The 21,911-nt window shown below is 41.7% G+C and overlaps 1 protein-coding gene across 1 annotated transcript in view; it reads left to right on the forward strand.

Annotated features, from left to right (window-relative positions):
* The window catches only part of MAP2K6 (mitogen-activated protein kinase kinase 6), a 114,072-nt gene extending 99,888 nt beyond the window's left edge, over nt 1-14,184 (forward strand). The window contains exons 11-12 of the mRNA XM_053569158.1: nt 8,449-8,494; nt 13,533-14,184. Of these exons, the coding sequence (XP_053425133.1) occupies nt 8,449-8,494; nt 13,533-13,610 (124 nt within the window). The 3' untranslated portion in view covers nt 13,611-14,184. The remainder of the gene's footprint in view (nt 1-8,448; nt 8,495-13,532) is intronic.
* The last annotated feature ends 7,727 nt before the right edge of the window (nt 14,185-21,911 follow it).

Here is a 21,911-nt window from a genome sequence, read left to right on the forward strand (position 1 = left end):
AGAGACACCCACGGGGAATTTGGGGAACCCAGAGATAAATCCAGTTATTTCATTTGGTTTATTTTAAAAAGTTTCGAGTTTGACTTGCTATGTGGAAAGATTGGAAAAGTGATTGTTACTGAAGAACACTGCTTTTACTTCTTGGTGAAGAGAAGGATATTGCCTAAGTCCTGGGCTAAGATTATAAGAAGCATTTTTCAAGGAAAGAAGAAGTAGGGGAGGAAAGGTATTTCAAACAGAAGGAACATTGCATGTAAGTGTCACAAAAACAAGAAGCTCCTTTATACGAGCTCAAAGCAATTTGAGGTTGATTAGAGCATGACGAGAAATCTGATAGGATCTACTAGCAGTCTAGAGATAGGGAATGCAGGCAAGGAATTACTTTGGGTGAGAAGATGGTGGGGAGTGTGAGAGTTACTTAGATGTCTCGAAGTCCTATAGGACTTTGGCTTCTATCGCGGACTGGCTAACTGTGGATGGACTTGTCCATGGCGGGGGGTAGACCATGCTGGAGCTGTATGAAGGGAATCTGAACAAAGTTAGGGCGGAAAGCAGAAAAGGACCACACTCATGCAGCCAACTTTATGTTTTCATGGAAATCGCCAGCATGGTCTAGAAGAGTAAAAGAGGGGGTAGTGTTCTCCAGACAATTGAGTGATTTGGGTCTGCGCAGCATCCATGATGTCCAGCAGAACTTGATAGTGAGGAGCATGGCCTGCGTTGCTGGACATAGGATGCTAAAAGTTAAGCACAGGATGGAGCAAGTTAGTTTATTTGGGCATCTTGGGAAGAAGGGGGGTGGTCAGAGATGGTGGTACAGGGGGATGAACCCCCCTCAGGATGAACCTCTGGAGGCGGGTGTTTCTGACCACTCACTGCTGAGAAAGGAGCAGGAACTCTTCAGGCCACTGGAGGCATAGAGGAAGCTGCCACGGCACATTCCTCAGGCCTCATTCCTTGGTCTCCATGCTTCTTGGACGAAGGGCTCTGAGTACGGCTTTTAGGGGGAAATATGATGAGACAAAGCAGCTATCTGCTGCTTGTGAAACGAAGCCCTCTTGGACTTTGTGAGCCCTCAGCCCCTCCTCCCTGCTGGCACTTTTACCTAGTGATAGGGGAGGTGGGCGTACAGTTGTTTGTTCTTGTTTGGGGCTGAATGCCCAGAGAGGGGCTGGAGCACTGGGCCCCAGGCTGATATGTCACTGGACGTCTCTTACATCAGGGCCACTGAGGCGTGTCCTCCTGCCTGTTTTCCTTAAGGGAGTCTCAGGGTGCTGCTGTCCGTCTGCCTGGTGGAAATGGGTTCATGACTTTACTTTTTGGACTCCAACTTGGTTTTTGTTGTTACTGTTTTGTTTTTATATTTTTTACTTTTGCCTTATCCTCAAATGTTTAAAGGTCACATAGAAAAAAGGATGGGTCATTTTGGATGATATAGAACAGTCGTTCTCAAGGCAGGTGGTGATGGCAAAGGATCTTATCTCGGGAAGTCTCTTCAGACACTCTTCTTTGTCACCTGTCTTCCACTTGTCTCCTTACATGCTACCCCCCACCCTGATTCTGGGTACTTGAGGAAACTTTGGTAAGAGAAAGAGGCTAGTGTCAAAAGTTTGAGAAAACTGAGTCTCTTGTTGCGAATCACCCTTGTAATCCAGTGGTTCTCAACACTGGCTTCTCATTTATAAAATCCTAGTAAGGGTTCAGAATGACTCAGAAATTCTCATGTCATTGGTGGGATCTGAATGTTAATATTTTTCAATGTTCTCAAGTCATTCTAACATACGGCTAGAGTGAGAAGCCCAAGTTTAGGAATGAGATCCGTGGACCTGTCATCCACTGCTTTCTGTTCAGAAGGCATCTTACCTTCTGCAATTTATTGTAAAAAAAAAAATTAGTTACTTTTTTTTCACCAGAGTTTGGTTTTTTCTTTGTTAGGCTTTGGGTTTGTTTGCTTTCTTTTTTTGAGATAGAGTCTCATTTCATCACCCTGGCTAGAGTAAGTACCATAGCATCAGCCTAGCTCACAGCAACCTTAACCTCCTGGCCAAGCAATCCTTCTGCCTCAGCCTCTCAAGTAGCTGGGACTATAGATGGTCAACACAGTGCCCTGCTAATTTTACTGTTTTTGGTAGAGACGGGGTCTTGCTGTTTCTTAGTCAGGCTGGTCTTGAACTCTTGAGCTTAAATAATCCTCCCACCTCCCAGAATGCCAGGATTTCAGGCACAAGCCACTGTGCTTGGCCCCACCAGAGTATTTTTTTTTTTTAATTTCTTGGAGTTTCTCCTAAAGAATTAGAACACTAAAACTTTTATAGAGATTCAAAATATGAAAATTTTGACAACCAAGTATTTTCTATTTTAAGTTCTACTCACATATGTGGAAGTTCCACCTATGTTGTTGCTCTTTATATAGGGTGTCCATAAAGTTTGTGTGCGATCTAAAATAGTTGTGTATTTTACAGACTTTATGGATACCCTGCATGGTGACCACACTGTGCCCAGTCCACCTATCCCATAATTTCCAGCATCTCTACATCCCACTCCAGCTCTCCCACAATGCCCAGCGTCTCTACATCCCACTCCAGCTCTCCCACAATGCCCAGCGTCTCTACATCCCACTCCAGCTCTCCCACAATGCCCAGCGTCTCTACATCCCACTCCAGCTCTCCCACAATGCCCAGCGTCTCTACATCCCACTCCAGCTCTCCCACAATGCCCAGCGTCTCTACATCCCACTCCAGCTCTCCCACAATGCCCAGCGTCTCTACATCCCACTCCAGCTCTCCCACAATGCCCAGCGTCTCTACATCCCACTCCAGCTCTCCCACAATGCCCAGCGTCTCCACATCCCACTCCAGCTCTCCCACAATGCCCAGCGTCTCCACATCCCACTCCAGCTCTCCCACAATGCCCAGCGTCTCCACATCCCACTCCAGCTCTCCCACAATGCCCAGCGTCTCCACATCCCACTCCAGCTCTCCCACAATGCCCAGCGTCTCCACATCCCACTCCAGCTCTCCCACAATGCCCAGCGTCTCCACATCCCACTCCAGCTCTCCCACAATGCCCAGCGTCTCCACATCCCACTCCAGCTCTCCCACAATGCCCAGCGTCTCCACATCCCACTCCAGCTCTCCCACAATGCCCAGCGTCTCCACATCCCACTCCAGCTCTCCCACAATGCCCAGCGTCTCCACATCCCACTCCAGCTCTCCCACAATGCCCAGCGTCTCCACATCCCACTCCAGCTCTCCCACAATGCCCAGCGTCTCCACATCCCACTCCAGCTCTCCCACAATGCCCAGCGTCTCCACATCCCTCTCCAGCTCTCCCACAATGCCCAGCGTCTCCACATCCCACTCCAGCTCTCCCACAATGCCCAGCGTCTCCACATCCCTCTCCAGCTCTCCCACAATGCCCAGCGTCTCCACATCCCACTCCAGCTCTCCCACAATGCCCAGCGTCTCCACATCCCACTCCAGCTCTACCACAATGCCCAGCGTCTCCACATCCCACTCCAGCTCTCCCACAATGCCCAGCGTCTCCACATCCCACTCCAGCTCTCCCACAATGCCCAGCGTCTCTACATCCCACTCCAGCTCTCCCACAATGCCCAGTGTCTCTACATCCCACTCCACCTCTCCCAGCCCAGCATCTCTACATGGCTGCTCCTCTGAGATATTCCTTTGCCTCTTTTTTTCTCTCAATTTTAGTTCCAGCTACCATAGTTCATAAATTTAAAATTTTTCAGCTGTAGACATACCTCAACTTGCCCAAAACTATTAATGTTATTAATACTGTTAATGCTGTGTCATTTTACTTCTACTCAATAAGTCGGTTTGTCTCGCTTTATGTGATTTATTAAAAATTATAATCTTAGAAGCAAAAATCACTTCAACTTAGAAGCCTTCAAAAGATAAATATGTCTTCCTCAAACTTTCAGTAGTATAGCTCTGGTAGAATCCAATACTTAAGAATATAAATTGTGTGAACTAGTGAGTTATTTTTGTTGGTGTGGGAATTAGGAAACTGAAGGGGACCATTAATTCTGAATTTTATGAGCATTCTTACTTACCGTCAGTTGGACTTTCTCAAAGTACAAGCTCATCTATTTCAGATCCCACGTCGATAATTTTTTTGCCTGCCATAAACCACCAATGTATTTTCTTTGATACCCCTTAAGGATGAACATTAAATTATCTTGAAACCAACTGAGTTGAAAAAGTTATCTCATACTTCAAAAGCTAGTGAAGGTTTTTTTTTTTTTAAATGATCTTATGACTAGCTTAGATCTTTATGGAAGCAATTTAATTTTTCATATACGTTAGTATATGGGCACAAATCTTCCCTCGGTGTAATCCATTTATTTTGTTTGGTTTATTACTGAAAGTTTAAAGTGTGATGTGAAGCTAGGCGGAAAGACTGGAAAGTGATTGTTACTGAAGAACACCGCTTTTACTTCTTGTTGAAGAGAAGGATGTGGCCTATAACCATAATTCCCGTCTAGCAGCTGTTCTTCTATTTTCCTATGTATAAAGCTATATATAATATTGAGACACAGCTTTATAAAAGGACCCTTTTTGGAGTGATCTCCATGTTTTTTATATTTTTCAGGCATCGATTGTGGTCCTTCCAGACTTCTCAAAATGCCTTACATTTTTTGTACCAAGTGGGGAAAGGGGTCTCCAGATTTGGAAAGGGAAATATTTAATCTCAGGTTTTCAAGATGGATACATGTATATTTTTATCTCCTACATCTGTGTTTGGGCTAAATGGAGAAAAAGGGCACATTGCACACAGTTTGGGTAACTGTCAGAGTATGTGTGACCTTCTGTGGGATGTATCCTACCTAAGTAATCAATGATCACGTAGTGCTGCTAGGAATCATACGCCTGCATCCAGGTACCAGACACCCGCTTCCTGGGTAGGAAGCTTAGGAGTCACTGTCCCCGCCCATCAGGGCTGATCACGGTTTGTCAGTTTGGAGATACATAATAGTGATGTCTAATAGTGAAGTCTTGCATTCTAGTCCTGCAGAAAGGTCAACACGTGCACTTCTCCAAAAAAATGGAATCTTAGCAGGCTTAGAGTTTTCGTTGTAACCTCTTCCTATAGGTTCACAGAAGGAAGTCACTGGAAATCAACTGTCTACTGCCAAAATAGCTGGACTTCCTTTTTGCTTTTCCTTCAGTGCTATTTAAGAGTGCCCCCCTGAATCAGCCCGAGGGTGGATTGAAGTACATCAGAGGCCCAACCAGACATCGATACTGTCTGACTCAGAGTAACTGGTATAAAATAAGGACAATCCAATCCAGTCTCCTGCTTGTTCAGGAAGGACAGTAACATGATAAAAAGAGGCCCTGGGTGTTTACTTAGCTTATGACAAATATATGGCTTGAGAGGTGCAATGTGTTTTTATTCTGTGGATGCACCAAATAGCCCTTCTTGGAAACGATCGGGGGAATTCAAATAGGCAGAAACCCTCTGGTCAGCACAAACTTCAAGCTAGCAATTCTCAAGACAGCATGAAGCTGTTTTTTAGTGTCAGCTATGGTCAGAAGTGTGTGTTGTGGCATTTGGAAGAGGAATTAGGGTAGTTAGCTAATTGCACGCTTGAAAATGACAAGCCACTTGAAAATTCAACAGTCTGACTCAAGTTCAAAAAGAAATCGGTGTAGCTTTGAACTCCACAGTTGTTATTTTATACTGAATTTCAAGCACTTCCTATTCAGCATGGAAAATTTTCTTTTTTCCCCCTAACTTTATCCTGAGTATTTTGCTATTCTTAGTCCATGTATTGAAGTGTTCTCCATTTAAATGGTGGAGAGAATGGGTTATATCAGGTATATTAAGTGTCTAAACAGCCTTGTTTTGCTGTGTAAGTATTCTCCATCAATGAAGTCATTCTTGTGGGTAAATTTTAAGCTTTCTAATCAGGGCCCGTAAGTTGAGAAACGGGATATTTCCCCCAAATTTTCTTTATACAGATTAAAAAATAGTAATTCTGGAGAAATTTTTATAAAATACTATGGAAGCAAAAAAGATAAGATAGCTTAACTCTAAAATCACCTTTACTTTAAAAAACATGCTTAAGCTATCCTATCTGTTGGGAAGAATCTTATTGTGTTATCTACTAAATAGAAAGTAAAAAAAGCAGTAATACTACCAAGTTCCCCGGTTGGTAAAAGAGACGGTTGTTTGCACTTGAGAAACAAGCTTTTTTTCCCATCATTTCTTAGGTTCTGTCATTGACCGATGAAAGCTGGGCCTGTGTTCTCAGTGAGAAGGTTCCAGATTCAGTGTCGATTTAGGGTCTAAATAGAGACACCTGAAATCAGCCCCTTGCATATTGAGTGTGGATTTAATGCTGTGTTTGTGCTTTCTTGTTATTGATTTAGCAAGTTAATTTGGTCAAATTATAGAGAAGCATTTCTGGTTTTTCGTTTGCTTTGAACCATGGCGGGAAAGTCAGGCCTTTCGTATGTTGGTCTTTTCGTTTTGTTTTGTTTTGTTTCGTGTTTCTTACTCGGGTCTTTGTGCAAGTCAGCAAAGCTGACCCCACGTCTCTGCATTTCTTTCTAGGTGAACTAGCTCTTCAACTTAGAAAGAAAAAAACTCTTGATTTCTGGGGTGGGAGGCAGTCATACTGAGAACGTGCCCAGTGACAGATGAACAGCGGAAGAGTCTTCTGTTAAGGGAACTTCTTCTCAGAGATGGAGCTAGGAGGCAGCAACAGGGGCCCCTTAGCATGCCTAGCAGAGGGTTTCTCGGTCTCTGCACTGATGGCCTTCCAGACTCCATTGTTCTTTGTTGCCAGGGATTGCCCTGTGCCTCGTGGGAGGTTTAGCCACTGCTCTGGCCTCTACCTATTAGATACCACCAGTAACACCCTGCTGCCGGTTGTGATGATCCCAAATACCTACAGACATTGCCAAATGTCCCCTAGGGTGCAAAGTCACCTCCAGTTGAGAACCACCAGCGTAGCCTCTGAGAGCGCAGGTGGCCACCAGTGCTGTTACCAGGTCTCATTCATTTCACTCAGGCACACATTCCCATATCAACCCGGCTTTGACAATTGCTAATTCCTCTTTCTAATGCACTCTTATCTTTATCCTCAGTTGAGATGAAACTCTCTCTCATAGGTTGGTGACTGAGGTCACTAGGTCCTAGGTCTGCCCTCAGTTCCAGGTTGAAACTTCTCTCCTCATGTCTACCTGTAGCCTGTCTCAGGTTCCCTGGCTTCTACCCACAGAATTGCCCGGAATAAACTGGTAGGGTGCTTTTAAGTTGTTTTGGATCAAAAACTTTCTCTCTCTCTTTTTTTTTTTGAAAATACTTTGTTTTATTTTAAACCACAGTTTCTCAAAATGTCTCAATGGCTTTATTCTCTATGGCTCTGCCCCTTGCCCCTGTCGTGACTGGCTCCATGGGTAGAGGAAAGCTCTTGTCATACACGTGAGGTCTCATTTGCTCCAAATGATCCATTAGCACAAACCGTAGCAACCCAATAATCTGTTCCATTTTGATTCCTTCAACTCTAGGCAAAGCTCCTTTCCATTCCTGTGGGTTTTGTGGCCCACTGGTCACAGAAGTCTAGAGGTTACCTTGCAAATCAGTTTTCAAAATCATCCTTTTCTCCATTCATAACCTGGGTTTCCAACTCCAAAGAAACCGTTTCTTTTCTTTTATCCACTTTAAGGTTGGGGGTGGCTAAAAGATAGGGATGGAGTAAGGGTAGGGGTCATGGGATTGTATCTTTTTCTTGCAGTTTTATTACTATTGTCTCTGGTATCAAATGGTGTTAAGTGTTTTTGTGTGCAGACAGCTGAATGACCAGAGGCCCCCTGACACCTGCCTGTAGTGCATGCCCACAGAGTATTCCTAAGAAGAATAATTGCTAAGTGGCTGAATGTGTGTGCTTTCTCTCTAATCAGCTAAGAGCCCATAAACAAGCAGTGCTACAGGCAGGTTTGGTTGGAAGTATATAAAAACAAATTATGTATTCATGAGAAACAGAAGCGAGAAGAACCAGGTAGTTAAAGACACTGACAGACAACAAATGTAATATCAGAAATTCCTGCCAATTTCTTTGTCGGTGGAATTGCCATTAAAAGCTGCTTTGAAGGAAAGGAGATAGATGTCTTTAAATATTAATGCCTGTAGTCAGAAAAGTTAGTCTGTATGTCATTGGTAAAGTATTAAAGAGAAAGTACCCGCACACAGGTACACAAACATACCTGTCCCTGTTTTTACCATTCACATGTACACAGAGTGATTTGAAACAGAATTTATAAGCGTTAAAGAAGAGAAAAGCCAAGACAGGAAGCCTGCGTTTCAATACGTTTTTAAAGCTGGTTGTATTTAGTGTTCTACAAGTTCTGAAATCTTAGTCTATGGAAAGTACAGGTGGTTTCTACATCTTAATGTGCTTAATTTTTTTTCTTTAAGCTTGAAGAAGAATTCCAAAGAACGGCCTACATACCCAGAACTTACGGTGAGTATTGTTAGCAGCACAAACATGTCCAAACGAATGCCTAGTGAAAGTAAAGTGACTAAGATCTAAATTATAATTAAATAACTGTCTTTTTGTGGTTTTAATTGTCCCTTTTTCAATTTTAGCAGGGGAAGGAGTAGTTGGAGAAAATTAACAGCTTTTCTTACTAGAGTTTTGTTATTCAGCAGACATTAAACGCTCGCTTCTGGCCAGGAACAGTGGCTCATGCCTGTAATCCCAGCACTATGGGAAGCTGAGGCGGGAGGATTACTTGAGCCAAAGAGTTTGAGACCAGCCTGGGCAACACAGTGAGATACCACCTCTTAAAAAAATTCAAACAAAAAAAATTAACTGGCCACTGTGGCACGCACCTGTAGTCCCAGCTACTCAGGAGGCTGTGGTGGGAGATCCTTCTGGGTGGCAGAGAGAGATCCCATCTCTAAATAAAATAAAATTAAAATTAAAACAATAAATGCTTGCTCCCGTCTTATCCTAGCCACAGTCAGGGCTATCTTCAAGACCAGCTTGGGACATGTCATAACAGTACAGGCTCCTGGTTAGCAAGTGGTATGGTGAGGTGGCTCAGACATGGGGAAAGTAGAATTTGGAAGTGTCAAGTCGGGAAGGGTGATGGAAAGCCCGCCCAGAGGGTATGTGGTAGTCACAGCCAATCACACGAATTTGCAGTTCTGTTGGTTAAGCTTTGATAGGAGTCCACGCCAGGATCTGATTGGATGAATTCGAGACACGGCCATCTTCATGGGCCTCCCCTGTCTCATTAGAAAGGCGTTTTCCAGTTCTCAGCCAGTAGAGGGCTGAGACCCACAGGTGAAGAAGAAAAGATGGTAATACTTGAGAAAGTTTTAGTAGAGGACATGTTTGAGTTGAATATTTCCTCCTAGATTATTTTTTTAATAGCTCATTAGAGGGCTTTTTATTCCTGGCTACCCTTTTTGTTATGCTAATATAATCCCTAGGCCATCGTAAAATAAATTGCACATAAAGTGCAATAGACTTAGAGTGATTCCTGCAGGATCCTATGGAGACTGTAATCCTATTTTAAGGATTGTTAATTGTTTCGTTTGGAATCAATTTCAGATAAAAGAGGATATCTTTGCTTTATGTCTGGCTATTTAAAATGCAGAATATTTTTTTTGTTTTCTAAGTGGCCTCATATCAGAAATTTCACTGGAATGCCTTTGTGGAAAAAGATGCCTAATATACATTGGCAGCTGGTGTTGAATTCTCCTTTTGTGATACGTCCTAACACTGTGACATTTCATGTCTTACACGTTAATGTTCTAAAATCATGAGGATCTCCCTCCCCCCACCCTTGTTCTCATAGCCTTAGTCTCTGTGGTACTGGAAATGGACTTGCCTTGTGAGACTATAACTATTCCTTGCCTTCCTGTGGAATTGAGGTTTTTAAATGGAAAATCTGAGTCCAAACTCCTCCACTGTAGCATTGGGAAAACACATGTTGAGAGGCTATTGTTTAGATTTTAGGAGTTGGTTGGAGGGAGGAAAAAATAATTCCCTTTGCTAGGTGAAGGGCAGTTTAATTAAGGCCTTAACTCAGACACATACCTTTTATAGAAATCCCAAATGTTTTCCTCCCTAACTCAGAACATACTGTAAGATCGTCCCATTTGCTGCTTCTCTCACACTTCTCCTGGGGCCATGACTCAGTAGGGTTTGTTTTTCTAGAGTAGGTATCTGTCAACTTCTGAAAGGCCTACCTAGACAGGAAGTATTTTCATCTTGGTGGGCCATCCAGGTGCGTTGCAACTACTCAAGTTGGCTGTTGCAATGTGAAAGCAGCCACATCTAATGTGTGGAGGGAAAAGGGATGTGTGTGAGAGACTGTGTTTCAATAAAACTTTCTTTATGGGGGGCCGGCGCCTTACTCCTTTGAGCCACAGGTGCCGTCTGTCAATAAAACTTTCTTTAAGGCCAGGTGAGATGGCTCACACCTGTAATACTAGCACTCTGGGAGGCTGAGGCAGGTGGATTGCCTGAGCTCACAGGTTTGAGACCAGCCTGAGCCAGAGAGAGACCTCGTCTCTAAAAATAGCCGGGCGTTGTGGCAGGTGCCTTTACTCTCAGCTACTTGGGAGGCTGAGGCAAGAGAATCTCTTGAGCCCAGGACTTTGAGATTGCTGTGAGCTATGACGCCATAGAACTCTACCGAGGGTGACAAAGTGAAACTCCTGTCTCCACAAAACAACAGCAACAAACCTTTATTTACTAAACAGACAGTGGATTAGATTTGGCCCCTAGGCCCTAATTTGCTGACCCCTGTCTTAGATGACCACCAGAAATGACAACCTGGTTGTTCAGTTGATTGCCTGAATACCTTCAGGACGTTCTAGGTTGAAGTGTTAAACAGAGATCGCTGAACCCATGGAACCAGTCTGGGGCATTGCACAGGGGTATAGCGACCTGCTGGTGACTATGGCTTGTGCTTCTGCTCCTGGCAGTAGGTTCATGATCTCCATGTTTTCTCCAGGTACAAGAGTGAACCTAAGGGGTACAATGCAAAGTCCTGCCCTCTTATAACTGGTTTCTCTTTGGGGAAAGCCGGCCTGGGCCTGTGTCCCGGGGATTATTCATGGAGCCTCATCTGTTTGTCTCCTGGTTGCTGCCCTCACTATTCTTAGAACATTGCTTATAGACGGGACTGGGTTTCCTCCCAACCTTTCACAGCCTCAACACCCACACAAGAAGGCAAGTCACACTTTCCATCTGCCATGCCTGCCTGCTCTCCCCTCTCCCTCCCCTCTGGCTCCCACAACATTCTCTCAGCCTGGGAATAAATGGAAAGATCCCTGAGGAGGTTTTCTTTTATTAAAGACTTCAGGTCAGGTTCTCCAATTCATTCTCAGACTCAGGCTCCATCCTTCTTTGAGCTAATAGCTGCTCGTCGGATGAGAGACAAGGTGGGGCTGGCAGGCGTTGGAAGCGAGTCACCAAGATAATCTGTGGTTTGGTGTGTCCTGTTTTGATAGTATAAAGCTTTTAAGTACATTAAAAGATTTCCAAATGTCAAGAGGATGTGGGAAAGCTAATAGGCAGGATGGCAAAGCACTTGGTAAGTGTGCTGTGTACGTGGTTAGGGATCAGAAACGGGGCTGCTGTTTGGTTGCAGAGGGAAGCTCCGGATGAAGGACGCCGCATCCAGAGCTCCGGCTGACGTCGTGGGTGTGAGGATCTGAGCCAGAACCCAACCTGTATCCTCACATGGGCAAAGGCAGAAAACTTCTTTTCCGTTTTTCTGAGTCACGATACTTAACAGCAGCCAGCTCTCCCTTCTTTGGGGTTTTATTTTCTTGCCGCTTTCCCATTTGCATTGTTTCCTCAAACTTGCCTGGGTGGGCATTCAGTTCTCCCAAGAGCTGTGACTCACGCCATCCTCTGCTGTCAGGTTTCAAACAAATATAGTTAGAAAACCTACAGCGAGGCAACAGGAAGGTTGTCAACTAAAGTTCCTACAGCCGGGGGAAATAAAGTGAGTCATCTTCATGTCTGCATGTCAAAATGCTCACAGTTATCTGCTCAGCTGGTCATCGAAAACAGTCCCCCCACCTCGGAGGACTGGGCAAGTGGGAGTGCTGGTGAGGAGGTTCGACCTGGGGCCACCGGCCTTTTTGGTTGCTTTGGTGGGTTCCGTTTCCGTGGTGGGGATGGTAGACATGACCTGATGTATCTTGCTAACTAGAGGTGGCAGGTTCCACTGTGGGGCTGGGTACTTCTGGTAATAAAATTGAGCCCAGGTGGGGTCTCGGTGTGTGACATACCTTTTGGGGGCAAGATACGATTATAAGAGGAACTTTACCTAACAAATGCAATCAGTGTAACCTGGTTTCTTGTACCCTCAATGAATCCCCAACAATAAAAAGACAAACAAACACAGTGAGCCCTTTGGGGTTCTTTCTCTGTTCTGGTGCAGAGAAAACAGCTTCATAGCCAGAATTATTCTGAAACATGTGGTCTCTTGAATCATACGGTGCCAGTTCCTCCAGCTAAGTGGGGGACTTGATGTGTTTTTGACGTTGAATGGAGACCAGTTTTTCCCTTTCAGTCTTTAATCTCCAAGTTCAGTTTCTCAGCGCATACCTATAGCTTTGCATTCTACGTTATTTTCTAGATGGATTAACTCTTCATTAAGAGACACATCTGAATAACTTGTGGCTTAGAAAATGGCTCTGTTTCAGTCCACACCAGCTCTCCCATGCGAAGGGCAAAGACTGCCTTCCTTGAACATGTACTTTTGGACAAAATTGGTCCCTCATTCTATGATACCATATATTGCCTGAGACATCAAAGTACACAAATTTATGAAATTTGTAATTATTTTACTCTATCATATTAGGCTAAAACGATTTGTGAGGACCAAAGTTATTTATAAATCAAATTTTGGATGTCTTTATCAATCTTTGTATTTTACTACAGATAGGAATTACATAGCACAATTACATTTTTTTAAAGCCATAGACTGTTATGGAAACCCAATGATTCAAAATGGGAGGAGTAGGCCTGGCATTGTGGCTCACACCTGTAATCCTAGCCCTCTGGGAGACTGGGGAAGGATGATCCCTTGAGCTTAGGACTTTGAGACCATCCTAAGCAAGAGCAAGACCCCATCTCTACTGAAAATAAAAACCAAAATAATTAGTTGGGTATCATGGTGGGCATGTGTAGTCCCAGCTACTCCAGAGGCTAAAGCAGGAGGATCATTTATTTGAGCCTGAGTCTGAAGTTGCTGTGAGCTGGGATGATGGGCAACAGAATGTGACTCTGTCTCAAAAACAGAATAAAACAAAACAAACAAAAAATGGGAGCAGCAGAAACTAAGAGATACCTTTATATTTTTGCATCACTAGATATATACTTGATTTTGGAAGGGGTGGGAAGAGTCCGGATTAGCTCTGATGGGGATACTTAATCCATTTACTAACCATCTGTTGATTGCTAATCTCAGATAGTATCTGTCAGTGACAAATATTAATACCATGTTTTTTTTCTTTTATTTTTCTAGCAACATCCATTTTTCACCCTACATGAATCCAAAGCAACAGATGTGGCATCTTTTGTAAAACTGATTCTTGGAGACTAAAAAACAATGGACTTAACCAGTTGACCCTGCTGTGGATTGGTGGGTTTCAGGGTGAAGCAAGTTCACTACAGCGCCAATGGAAAGTCGTCTTTGAGATAATTTAACCCTGCCTCTCAGAGGGTTTTCTCTCCCCATTTTCTTTTCTCCCCCTCATCCAAAGGGGGCTTTGGAATCTATAGGATAGAATGAACTTTCTAGATAGATGGAATATGATAAAGGCTTAGGACTTCAAAGGTGATTAAATATTTAATGATGTGTCATATGAGTCCTGAAGCTTCTCCGACTTCTCTTGTTCTTTACAAAATGAATGCATTGGTCCTGGCGAAAAGGTGCTACCGTAGTGATGAAATTATAAGTAGATTTGTACTGTGTCCCATTTATTATTTTAATATTTATGTTTTAAGTGCTTGGTTGAAAAGATGCCATTTTATGCAAGAAGGGAGATACATACAAAAGACAGGTTGGGTTAGCAATATTTATAGGGCTTTTATTTTTTAAGTTCAATCGTGTCTGTGGTCCAGAAGAAATTATTTAATATGCATCTTTAAGAATATTATAAAAATATCAAAAAGGAGCTCTTATGAAATATCTGTTCTAGCTGTTGGTGGCTGCTACTGTGGTCCCAAACTTCTGCTCAATCCTGGGTGATCACTACATATTTTCGGTGAAGTGGCAAGGTATTCTGGTCATCCTATTTTTTCCCCCCAAACTTTGGAAAACATAAAAATCACTTTTCTCAAAGAGTAAAGAATTTGGTTCACTTAACATTTGTGGTATACTATTAGTGGAAAATGACTTGTGATGTGGTTTTTGTTTTTTAATCTATCTACCTATCCACCCATGTGTCTGTGTGTTTTGTAATTTGCAGGTTCTGCCAAGTGGCTTCAAGGAACATTTCTATTTAATAAGGAGGACATTTGTCAGTTTTGAGGGTGATATGTTAATCTACACTGAGAACTGGTGCCTTTTTCTGCTTTCATCCCTCCTGCACTGTGTAACCTCCAGGAAATCCTTTCATAGTTAATGCACTCTTCTGCTTGGTTTGTGTTCTTGTTCAGCAATGAAGAAGCCTTACTATAATATTAATAGAACAAAATTACAGGCAGTTGTTCTTCAGTAAGATGAGGAGACAATGGTGGGGAGGTGTCCAATTAATTCCTAGGAATAATTTCTGTAGGTTGAGTTGAGGCCACATCTTTCTTTGCGTTAGCAGCGTGCAGGAGCTGGCTGCCCTAGAGGGGGTGAGATCCATCGTGAACTCATGGAAGGTTTACTGAGCAACAAAAGTTCCTTCTCATGGCTAAATACACCCAAAGGATCTCTGATTTAGAGCTCCAGGTTTCTCTAGGATGGAGGAGTGAAGTGATTCCTGGGGAAAATACAGACATATAGTAAACAACCAGGAACCATTGCTTTTGGACAAGGCTACTCTTGAAATGTAAAAACAGAGGTTTTTGCTTTAAAAAAAAAAGAAAAGAAGAAAGAAAAAAATGCTCATTTCTTTTCTTGCCTCAAGTTCATGAATATGGAGACGATTGCTCCTTTAAATCCTCTTTTCCTTCCTCTTTAAAATTCTAAAGCTCAGTCACATGTTTTTCCCTGTTGGCATTTTTTCCCTTGTTCTCAACCTCTTGCTCATGGCAGGTGGCCAAAGTGAGCATGACACATCCACACACTGCTTCATATTCAGTTCTGAGAGATACCTGTTTTGTTAAACTGCTGCTTCTCAGCTTTGCAGCTACCTCTGTCCTCATTTTTTCCTAGCCAGAAAGGGAAGCTCATCCTAGTGACTGTAGCCATTCTTTTTCCCATCCTAAATCTGGAAATTCTTCTCCTTGAGACCAAGAGAAAAATCACAACTGTGTTCATCTTATGAAAACATAAAGTAGAAGGAAAAATAATCCAGGGTCACTCCGTTATAACTTCTGGTAAAAATATATAAAGCATCTTCGTGGTCTGGGTCAGATGACTCTTTGTTTTCGACTTTGGAACATTCTTAATGATGTGTAGTTCTCATGTATATGCCTCTCCCATCGGTGAACATAAGGCCTAAACTTGCAAAACAGTCACAGAAGGCAGAGGAGGAGGTAGTCTAGGGTTCTCAGTCCTGGTCCACATTGAAATCATCTAGGAGCTGTGAGCACTGTCATTGCCAATGTTCTAGACCCTAGAGATTTGGATTTAATTGGCTGGGCCTGGGAATTGGTATTTTTTTCACAAGCCCTTATGTGATTCTGATGTGCAGCAGGGTTGAAAACACTGGTCTACTATCCTCTAAAGAGAAAACTGACTTAAAATTACTTTCTCTTGAACATTTGCAGAGTAACAAGACCTCCTGTTTCTTTCCCTGTCCTCACCGATCGGGATATCTTTGTCACTGTTAGGGAAGGCGTGTTCCTGGTAGACTCATGTGAAATTTAGAACATCTGAGAAGCAATATTCTGCATGGTGATTATATACCTTATATGCTAAGGTAGAAGGAATGGCTTGATAGCTTTACAAGTCTAAATTTTAGAATGTGGTTTTATTTTTGGTGAGGATGTGTTATAAGTTCCAAACAACCAGCTTAAAAAAAATTGAGATACATACAATTATGTGGTTGGGAGTCTCTTGTACATATAGACAGATATGTATATATAAAGAAAAAGATGTATTTGTTCGGGGATGATACTCAAAATATTTAATGCTTATCCAAAATGGATCATCTGTGTATCAGCCCAGTCTGTGTCTATCAATGTATTATAAAATCAGTATAGATCTACAAAAGAGATCATGATCATTTTCCCAAATGTATTTGATTTTGGTATCACATAATTATTCATTTTATAATTTAAAAAATATTTATAAAAATATCAATTTCTCTCCCTCTATTATAAGAGGTGTGCCAAGAAAGTAATGTGAATAATTTTTGAGACAATTACCCTGTGTGTGTACATACCAATGAGTATTGTCCTTCAGAGTAGCCACCTTGCGAGACTATAGATTTATATAAATAATGCTACTAAAATACTTTTGCTACTTCTCTTTCAGAAAAGGCTTCAGAATCCATTCCCTCCCCTATATGGACGGTCATCATTTTAGAATTCTTTCTTAGGTGTGGTTGTTGTTTTTTTTTCTTTTGGTTTTTACAAAAATCCTTACTAGGCATTTTCTTCTTTCACTGGCCTTGTTTATCAGATTCAGGATCAAGTTGTGTTTGACAGTTTCTAGAAGTTAAATCTGCCCTTATTGTTGAAGTTTTACCATTGCTGAAGTTTTCTAAAACATCATGTCATGGGCCCTGAAAAAAATTTCAAATGAAGACCCCCCACCTCCCAAAAAAGTAGAAAATGTAGGATTGTTTTTGAGTCACCCTTCCTGGAATAAGTATAGAGTCTCCTAAAATGGCTACTTGGAAAGAGAAGAGAACTGACACAAATGTATATATTTGTTTATAAAATATCAGGTAGTCACGGATTTTACCCACAACGCTCACCTATTAGCCATGATGGGGAGCCCTGATGTGGGGGAATAATCCCTTATTCTGATGACTGTGGTTAGTCACACAGAGCAAATTTGTTAAATAAGCAGCTTCTACTTCTACTTTGGTTATGCTATCTGAAATAGAAGTGAGTAGGTGTGGCTATAACTCAAAATTTATTGGTATTTTACAGTTCTTGTATATCCTTCAAGCCTAACAAAAAATTGTATATGCCAACGAGTCCTAAATGTTTTCTATTTGTGGTACCATTAATTGCCTTAGCAATTTTTTTTATGGTGCCCTAGGCCAAAATAAATACTTACTAGTTCAATTTATTAAGTTATTAGGTCCAAGCCTCTTAAGAGTAGCAGTTTGCATGATGTCCTGCAGATGTTGCTGGTTTCCTTTAAAAAGTTACAGCATCTTGCCATGCCTGCGAGTGCTACCGTGCCTCCGGGTGTGTCAGTGCACAATTTGGGAACCACAGACACATGCTGTGTTGATATTTGCACTGTCTACAGTTGGTGACTCTCACAATGCAATTCCTGGTCACTCAACCCTCCATATCATTTCACTCTTTGTTTTCTTCTTTTTATTATTGTTTTGTGCTTGCTTCTGGCTAATCCACTGGTTAATTGTGATCCTACCTTCTTTGCTATTATTCATCAATCCCTCAATGCCAATAGTGTCCTAGTCTAGAAAATGCAATATTCACTCCAAAGCCCCAGCATTAGAGGAGGCTGGTCCTGACAGTGTTCCTGATTTCTTCACATAAACTTGATGTAGTATTGCCTTTGGACTTGTCATCTTGGGCCTGCGGTTTCGTAGTTTAAAATGTCTTTGTTGACCAATGGGCTTCATTAGCTGTGCTCAGAGAAATCACTCTGTTTCTCTCCAAAGTGTCTGAAAAAATACTTTACCGTTGGCCTGAAAATACAAAAGATATCTACCTCTGAAAATACCCAGAGGCTATTTTGGCTATGTAACTAACTTACTCTGAGCTTGGAGGTAAGATTTGTATATCCACAAAATTCTCTGGAGCTGAATTGTATGGCTCTTGTGCTGAGATTTTGCCTCTTTAACCTCTATCTGTGGCTTGAAGGGCCATTTGCTGGTTCACAGGGATCTTCCACTGCCACTGAATTAGCACATGAAAAGGTGTGGAATAAACGTTGCCTTCATAGGATTTTTTTTTTACTTTTCAGGTAGAACATGGAGTTTTCAGTTAGGCCCCTGAAAATTTATATAAATAGATGGAAAAATACCTGACTAAAATCTAGGAAGAAGAAGCTACCAAACTTGATAGAACAGAAAAAACCTGTTTTGCTGTTGCCGTTCCACATTTCCCTCCCGTAGGGGTGTTTGTGTGTTTTACACTGCTAAATGTGCTAACAGCTAAAGAGACTCTGATCTTCTTTGTCTTTAATTGGGATGCTCTGGCTCCCATTAGGAATCTGTGGAAAGCTCGGACCTTTTCCCTAGGAAAATGTACGTTGTACACAAAACATATACTTTGGCAAACATTTTTTGGGGGAGTTGGGGGAAGAGGTGATTGCTGTTTAAAGACCCCATAGGATCAATAACTTCCCTCTGAAATATGTGGACTGCGGCATACTAGAACAAGATTGGCAAAATTTTTCTGTAAAGGGCCAGATAGTGAATACTTTTGGTTTGGTGTCTGATACGGTCTTTGTTGCAACTGCTCAGCTGTGCTCTGTAATGCGAAAGTGTCCGTAAATAATACAGAAATGAATGAACATGGTGTTCGTCGTGTCCCAGTAAAATTTTATTTGCAAAACCAAGCAGTGGGCTATATTTGGCTCACAAGCCATGGTTTGCCAACACCTGTCTTAGACCATCAGACGTACAACTGCAGTTGATTAACCTTATGCATAGAATTCTGCCACTTACTAAACATTTTAGCTCAGCTGTTGTTAAGGCAGTCAGAAAATGGACATAGGAAAATGAATTCAGAAAGGATAGAGGCTGTTCAGTCTCATAATGGTTAATTTCCTCAGGTAAATGTTTATTATTCTGGAACCTGATGGAAAAATTTTGTTCAGATTAAACTGAGTACCTACTGTTTCCATTTTAATGCAACCACCAATAGCTTACTGCAATTTGGAAGTAAGAGGCATCCTTCTCTTAGATGTCCATTGTATCCTTTTGGCTCTTAGCTTCTTCGCATTTTCTTTCCATGGTATGATTTGCACCTGCTGAGAATCATGAACCCAGATGCTGGTTAGTTTGTTTCCTTATTCCCTGAACAATCCTAGGACTGGGGAATTTGGGAGGCCAACCATTACCTCCAAAGTAGAAGGCAGATGGAATCCTTAACATCTTCCAATTCTTTCACCTCAACTATTTTTCCACCTTTTAAGAAAGTAAGAAAGAGTGGTTTGGGTCAAAACACTTGCTCTCAGGTGGTCTCAGAGCTCTAAGTTCTCACTGTGACCAAAGACTCAGGTCTGCGCGCCTTGGGTACTGTCCCTCGACTTGTGGGGGAGTACTCTTCTTTTTTAATCATCAGCAAATTCCAATTTTAAGGGGCCTAGGCACAAGGCCTCTTTTCTGTTGCGATTTTCTTGGGTTGCCAGCCCTGGTTGAATTTCTGGTAGGGCCCTGTCTTCGCTACAGAAGAAGAAGAGCTGTGTAATTTGCTTTCCCTTCTGTTACTGGTAGGGCTTGCACCCTCTCCGCTGTACAGAATGCTGTTCCCATGACAGTGGTCCAAGCTTCCTCCTTTTCCTTCTTGCAGCAGAGTGGAGCACATCTCCGTGAAAGCTCTCTTGGTCTCTTTATTGTTCAGAAACATTATTTTTCCTGTTGCACCATCCAGCAAACATACGTGACACTTAGAGTGGCACTTGGAACTCCAGAAGAGGGCATATTTAAGTGATCCAGCAATTTATCTAAAAGAATGTTTTCTTTTCACCTAGGGAAACAAAACCTAAATTCCTGAGCCTTCAAAATGAAATTATCCTTCCAGGGAAGCATGTTGCCACCAAACACATCATTCACTTCCTGTCCCTGGTGGCTACAAAGATGTGTTATTTTTCTGAGATTTAGTGAGTCACGGTTTACAGCTACGCAAACATCATTGTACTGTTTGCAACTTTGAATGGATAGTATGAAATCAGGATTTTAGTTAATGTTTTCAGTTCCTTTTCAATTCCTCTTTCTTTTTTTATTTTTTTAAAGCAAAATTCCTCTAGAAGCCTCTCTCCTGTCTGAGGCGATGACGACTCTAACCTAAGTAGAAATACAAAACAAAAAATTTGTAGTAGGAAATTTTTGTTTTTAAGAAACTAATATCATCTGATAACACAAACATGTGTTACTAGAATTTTAAAATATACAGCCTCATTCTTCAGGAGCTTTAGTATCTTGACATCATGGGTAGTATCATTTGAACTTGGACATGAAGCCTTTTATTCTTGGGAGCTTACAGTTAAGATTTTGGAAAGTTTGTGCAGTATATCTTTCTTAGAGAGTTGTCAGTGTGAACAAGTTTGTTTTTTTTTAAGCAGTTAATCTTGTTTTCCCTTGATTTACACTGTTGCATTTCTGAGATTCAGGATCTTTTTCAAGGAGTGGGAGTGAATGCTTTCATGGCTTGGAGATGGAGTTCAGGGAAAGTATGAGCAAGTTTAGATACTTCCTTGTGTCTTGATGTGGGAAACAGAATTTTCTAAGTCATCTCTGAAGTTTGTGGCTTAGATCTGATCGTCAAAAGTCTTTTCTGTTTTCTGTTGTTGGATTTGCTTGTTGTTTTTCCTCTGCTGGTCACAGATGACCTGGGCTGACTTCATGCTTTTGTGGAAAGGAACTGATTCAGCCATTTTCATATACCAAACATCCAAAATCAGCAATTTCGTATCAGTCTGCCTACATGAACTTTATAAGGGCTGTCAAAGAGAACTTATAGCAAACCCTCATTCAAAATATGAAACCTTATAAGAAGACCTGCTACTTATTATTTAAAGAATAGCCAGGTTGGGTATCTGATTTCCTTAAATGATACTCTGTGGTGGTCAGAAATGAGTAATTAGCATCATTTGATCACTACCCACATTTGTATTGGAGTCTGAATGATATTTCAACCAAGTCAGGCCACTGTCTCAGGGGATCGTCACCAGACTTTGGAGTTTAAATTTGAACAATGATGTGAAATCATTGTTGAGGGGCTGGGAGAAAAAAAAATGCATACAGAGAATGGTGCTAAATTAGGAACCCCTTGGAAGAACAAGCTGATAAAAGAAGCTGGCAGATTTTAATATATCCTTTAACTTATTTAGTGCTCCTGTGTTATAGAGAGAATCTCCTACGGGAAAACTCACCAAAAAGCAAAAACCCTTTTTTGTTATTTTTTCCTTTTAAGTTCTGAGATATACAAAGATTGAGAGAGTACCATTAACTTGGGCATCAGACAATTTTCTTTTATATCCCCAGTGTTATTGATTCTTTTTTTTATTTTATTTTTTTATTTTTATTAAACCATAGCTGTGTACATTAGTATGATCGTGGGGCACCATACACTTGGTTCATAGATCATTTGACACATTTTCATCACATTGTTATTGATTCTAAAGAGTCACCATTTTACACTGATGGCACCCAGCACCAAAGTAAATGATTTAGAGGGGTGATAAGATGGTTGAGAAAAAGAAACAGAATGCTAAAAGCATTTGGAGAACATACAACTTAACTATCCACTACCTCCTGGGTAAAGAAATTCAAACACAAAACCAGAATTCCATTTATTATAGTTTTTGTGACAGGCATTAAGAAAGAGAAACTCCAAGGAAGGTTATCTGATGTGCAGAATTTTTTCTCCCACA

This window comes from Nycticebus coucang, chromosome 18, assembly GCF_027406575.1.
Source record: "Nycticebus coucang isolate mNycCou1 chromosome 18, mNycCou1.pri, whole genome shotgun sequence".
Lineage (NCBI taxonomy): Eukaryota > Metazoa > Chordata > Mammalia > Primates > Lorisidae > Nycticebus > Nycticebus coucang.